This window comes from Aegilops tauschii, chromosome 4 (genome assembly GCF_002575655.3).
Source record: "Aegilops tauschii subsp. strangulata cultivar AL8/78 chromosome 4, Aet v6.0, whole genome shotgun sequence".
Taxonomy (NCBI): Eukaryota; Viridiplantae; Streptophyta; class Magnoliopsida; order Poales; family Poaceae; genus Aegilops; species Aegilops tauschii.
The window spans coordinates 455452162-455457832 of NC_053038.3; the positions used below are offsets into that span (position 1 = coordinate 455452162).

Here is a 5671-nt window from a genome sequence, read left to right on the forward strand (position 1 = left end):
CATATTAGTCTCTCTCTGTTTCTCTATTCAGTGACAGCACACATAACCAATCTCTTTCAGTTTTTCAATTAGAGGTAGGCAGCACACGTTAATTAGCCAACCCATTAATGTTATGGATCCCACCACATAATTAACAGTCCGCTCCTTCTCTGTTGAAGCATGGCAGGTATTCTCCATTTTGTTTGCTTCCAATAACCCGTGTAGTAGATGCCGCTCCATTCATATGCCTTCATATTTCCTCCCCATAATAATCCGTGTACATGCCACTCCTCCTTGGAGCGGGCAAGGAGTGCCTTTATTTTTCTTTTCTTATTATAATCTCTTTGTCATGGTCCTTCTTCCTTCATTATATCTTTCTCACTTATTACTGATTCCCGATGGCCTCAGGCAACCTGACTCCTCCTTTTCTTTTCTCAACGTAGCTTCTTTTACAGTCAATTCACGGACCTATAAAAACTGGTTGGACTTGGTATAGGTAAGTGATATGGTACTATTTAATTTGGTGAAGAACCTAAAGCTCATCAAAGTTGTGTAAGCTAGCTTAGTTGGTTTCTCCTGTTGGGGCTGGACTGGAGGTTGGGAACGATGTGTGCGTGTAGGAGAGGAAACGACATATGAAAATAGCTGGGCCAATTTACTTTTTTGAGGAAAAAATAGCTGGGCCAATTTGTTGCTTTGAGGCCCACTTAGGCACAGGGAGCGGGCGCACAGGGAGAGGCCTCAAGCGATCGTGCGGGCGAGTGAGCTGCATGTACGAAAATTATTACTGTGACGGACGGACGAAAGTTTGGGAGTAAGAAGCAATCACCCCTTTAATAATAGGTATAGATAAGAACAGAGTAACGCATTAAGCAAGATGACATGATGTAGAGGGATAAACTCAAGCAATATGATATAAAACCCATCTTTTTATCCTCAATGGCAACAATGCAATACGTGCCTTGCTGCCCCTACTGTCACTGGGAAAGGACATCGCAAGATTTAACCCAAAGCTAAGCACTTCTCCCATTGCAAGAAAGATCAATCTAGTAGGCCAAACTAAACCGATAATTCAAAGAGACTTGCAAAGATATCAAATCATGCATATAAGAATTCAGAGAAGAACCAAATAATATTCATAGATAATCTTGTTCATAAATCCACAATTCATCAGATCTCGGCAAACACACCACAAAAGAGTATTACATCGAATAGATCTCCAAGTACATCGAGGAGAACTTTGTATTGAGAATCAAAGAGAGAGAAGAAGCCATCTACCTAATAACTATGGACCCGAAGGTCTGTGGTAACCTACTCACGCTTCATCGGAGAGGCAATGGTGTTGATGTAGATGCCCTCCGTGATCGATTCCCCCTCCGGCAGATCGCCGGAAAAGGCCCCAAGATGGGATCTCACGGGTACAGAAGGTTGCGGCGGTGGAAAAGTTGTTTCGTGGCTCTCTCTGATCGATCTAGGGTATAAGAGTATATATAGGAAAAAGAAGTACATCGGTGGAGCTACGAGGGGCCCATGAGGGTGGAGGGCGCGCTCTCCTGCCTCGTGGCCGCCTCGTGCCGTTCCAGACTTCAACTCCAAGTCTTCTGGTTTGCTTTCGGTCCAAGAAAGATCATCGCGAAGGTTTCATTCTGTTTGGACTCCGTTTGGTATTCCTTTTCTGCGAAACTCTAAAATAGGCAAAAATATGAATTTGGCACTGGGCCTCCGGTTAATAGGTTAGTCCCAAAAATAATATAAAAGAGCATATAAAAGCCCATTAAACATCCAAAACAGATAATATAATAGCATGGAACAATAAAAAATTATAGATAAGTTGGAGACGTATCACCATGAAGCACCTCCCCTTAATGCTTGAAGGTTCGGCCAGGGCTTGGTTGAATCAGTTGGCTCCTAGAAGCATATTCTGTTGGGAGGATTTGGCCAGGGCTTGGTTTATCAAGACATTCAAAGGCACTTGCAAGCGCCTCGCTGGGCCGTCTGAGTTGCAGCATTGTGTCCAGAAGCTGAATGAAACTTTGAGAGATTACATCCAGCGGTGGACTACACTTCATCATCTGGTGGAGAATGTTTCAGAGCACCAAGCTGTCTGTGCTTTCAAGGAAGGCGTTCGGTACAGAGAGCTCACACTGAAATTCGGTCGCTCTGGGGCCATGGCTCTGAATCAGATGATGGAAATAGCCACTTGGTATGCGAATGGCACAGAGGAAGACCGACTCTGCAATGGCAAAGGGAAGATAGTCGACGAGGACACCGGGGGTGGAAACCCCAATTGGAAACAGAAACGCAAAGCCGAAGCCACTGGACAGGCTGAAGTAGCAGTGGTGAATACCCAAGGAAAATTTAAAAGAAACCCAAGGGGCCGTGGGTGCCCAAAAAGTTGAAGGATTAGTCCGGCCAGGACGTCCTGGATTTGCCGTGTCACATTCACACGAAGAAGGATGAAGAGGGTTACTTGATTCTTCCCAAGCATACCATTCGACAGTGCAGACTCTTGATTCAGCAGTTCCGAGAGGGTCAGCCCAGTGAGAAGGACTCTGATAAGGACGAAGATGAGGAAAAGGACGATGGTTACCCAAAGGTCAATGCTACCTTGGTGATTTTTGCTGATGTTGAGAGCAAAAGTTGACTGAAAGTCATAAACAAAGAAGTGAACATGGTTGCTCCGGCAACTATGAAGTACCTGAAGTGGTCAAAGACTACCATTACATTTGGCCAATCTGATCACCCAGCTCACGTTGCTACCCCCGGGCGGCAAGCTTTGGTGGTCGAACCAGTCGTTGGGGGCACCCGACTGACTAAAGTTCTCATGGATGGTGGCAATGGTTTGAACATTCTGTATGCTGAGACTCTCCTGGGGATGGGCATTCCGAGGTTCCAACTCAGTGAAAGCAACATGCAATTCCACAGAGTCATCCCAGGGAAGAAGGCAAATTCACTCGGGTACATTGCTCTAGATGTGGTTTTTGGTGATTCCAAGAATTTTTGCAAGGAGAAGTTGACGTTTGAGGTAGTGGATTTCCACAGTGCCTATCATGTTGTTCTGGGCAGACCGCCATATGCTCGTTTCATGGCCCGTCCATGTTACACGTATCTTAAGTTGAAGATGCCCGGACCCAAGGGTGTGATCACGGTCACTGGGAACAGGCAGAGAGCAGAGGAATGCCTCCAGAAGGGGTCCAAGATCGCTGACGAGCAAATGGCAGTGGTGGAACTGGAGGAATACAAGAAGAACGCTGATCCGAGTGATCTGCTCTGAGCCAAGAAGCCCGCTTATGAATCCGCATTTCAGTCGGCCGGCGAGACGAAGCTAGTTCACATTCACCCGGAAGATCCCACAGCTGCTCTGACCCATATCTCAACGACACTCGACTACAAATAGGAAGCCACGCTCATCCAGTTCCTCTGTGAGAACTGGGACATCTTCGCATGGAAACCTTCAGACATGCCAGGTGTACCCAGGGGACTGGCTGAGCACCGTTTGTGGGTCGACTCCAAAGCCAAACCAGTCAAAGTGCATCTCCATCGGTCCGCCGCGGAAAAGAGGAAGGTGATTGGCGAGGAAGTGGCTCGGCTCCTGGTAGCTGAGTTCATCCACGAGATATACCACTCCAAGTGGCTCGCCAACGTCGATCATTGATGAGGACATGAAAACCATTAAACCCTTAGAGTCGAGGACGACTCCTTTTCAAGAGGGGGAGGATGATGAGGACATGACAACCATTTATACATCCTTGGTCATCAAAGGAGAAACCATAATATTTCCCGTCGAACATACACATTGCCAGGTGAACACTAACTTAAGTTTATACTATAATCTTGAACACATGGCTGCACTTTCCTCTCCTTTGTTGTTGGTTGAACTCAGGTGCAATATCGGAGAAGGCCAAACACATTTCAGTCCGTGCAAAACAATGTTTTATGGCCAAGAAACAAAGTTAGGAGTTCATGAAGAAATAAGTTGTCTGCTAAAGAAACATTGTTCCGATTCTGACGAAACAATGTTTTGCACGAGTTTGGGTATCCCAACTTGCGAAAGGTTTCCAGAACTCGAGTTTTCTGCTAAAGGAAACACTGTTCGACCCCAGTGAACAATGTTTGGTCGGGAACTGCCAACCACCTCCAACGAGAGTTTTCTAGAAGCTACCCCATTAAGTCTTGAAGCCATCTAGTCAAACAAAGCTGGTTCACTTTCACACCTAAGCTGGTTCTAGAAGCTAGTTCCCTTTCACACCTATCCAGGGGGGTTGTCCCGATTATAAATAGGCTAGCTCTACCCTTTCGTTGGGGACTTTTGCCATTTTCTATCAAAGACCAAAGACATAGACTCCTCCTGAGATTGGAGAGATCTTGTTATCCTTATTCTCATGATTCCTTGAGAAATTGCTCCTAATTCGTGCTCCACGACTAGATCGTGTTGTGTGGGTTAGAGTTCGTGGTTTCCCTTGCGGATTGCACCTATCCCGTGCTCCACAACTTGAGCGTGGTTATGTGGGGTAGTATTGCGGGTTGTGGATCGGCGAATGTTCGGATTGCAAGCTTCGGTGAGCCTCCTCCTCGTCGGGTCATAATCTCTTATTTTCTGTTTTCCGGCTGCTTGCAGCTAGTTATCCCCTACCATTTATTGACCCTACAACGTGAAGATCGGACCACCCCTTGTACTCCCTCTTCTCCGAAGACGGGGTCGCATCATCTGGTATCAGAGCAAGGTTTACACGGCATGATCTGTATCTTTGTTGCTAGATCTATCCTTTTTAGTTTGGTTTTCCCCATCCTAGAGTCCAAAGCCAAAAAGCCACAAAAAAATCCAAGCCTTTGTTTGCTGAGATCTAGTTGTTTGCTTTCCACTTTGTGTTTGCACCAAGTTCTATCCAAAGTTGCTGCTGCTTTTCTTTGAGTCTTGTTGTTGGATCTATTGTGCTGCAGAAAAAGAGGGCAAAAACGAGAAAAAAAGAGTAAAAAAAAGAGCAAACAAAAAAGAGAAGAGAAAGTGTTGAGCAACTGTGCAATCATATTCAGTTTGGTGAGAAATTTCAGAATTTGAAGTGGCAAGTGTTGCAGCTCAAACATGGTGCAAGGATCTACAATTTTTTTTCTTGTTCATTTGGTTTGCATCGATTGGATCTCAGCACTAGCCCTCCCTTTTTACCCCACCCAGATCCACCTAGAAACCGTCCGCTTCCTCCCTTTCATTCGCCCGTCGACTCCTGATTTGCTACTTCCGCACAACCGCCAAGGAATCATTAGAATTTGGGTAAGCAAGAAGGTAAGATGAGTGTTTTCCACATATATTTTTTTCTTTTGTCCACTTGTTTCCAAGAGTTAACATGACAGGATCCAACTCAAGTGTACATGGACATCAACATGTGGAAGAAGATCTCCCAAAAACTCGCGCAACACTTGGTGATATGATTGAGGAGTGTATAGTTGCAGCTATGCGAAGGATGTTCAGTGGTCGTCTTCCTATCGCGGGTAATGGAGATCAACATCAACACAGCCCCGCTGCCTCGCTGGCCGTTGACAACCGGCAATGTCACGGAAACAACGATCGCCATGTTGGCCGTGGAAGAGCGGCAGGAGCTGCTGCCCACGGCGCCCCTGCTGTTGGTGCTGAACGGAGGTGTGGCAACTTTGCTGCCCCCCGTGAGGGTGGGCTGCATGGAGGAGAAGCTCGCGG

At 46.3% G+C, this 5671-nt stretch overlaps 1 protein-coding gene across 1 annotated transcript; it reads left to right on the top strand.

Annotated features, from left to right (window-relative positions):
- Window positions 1-2803: 2803 nt before the first annotated feature.
- On the top strand, window positions 2804-3253 carry LOC109741279 (uncharacterized). The gene has a single exon (XM_020300356.1). The coding sequence runs from the start codon at window positions 2804-2806 to the stop codon at window positions 3251-3253; it is 450 nt and encodes a 149-aa protein (XP_020155945.1).
- The last annotated feature ends 2418 nt before the right edge of the window (window positions 3254-5671 follow it).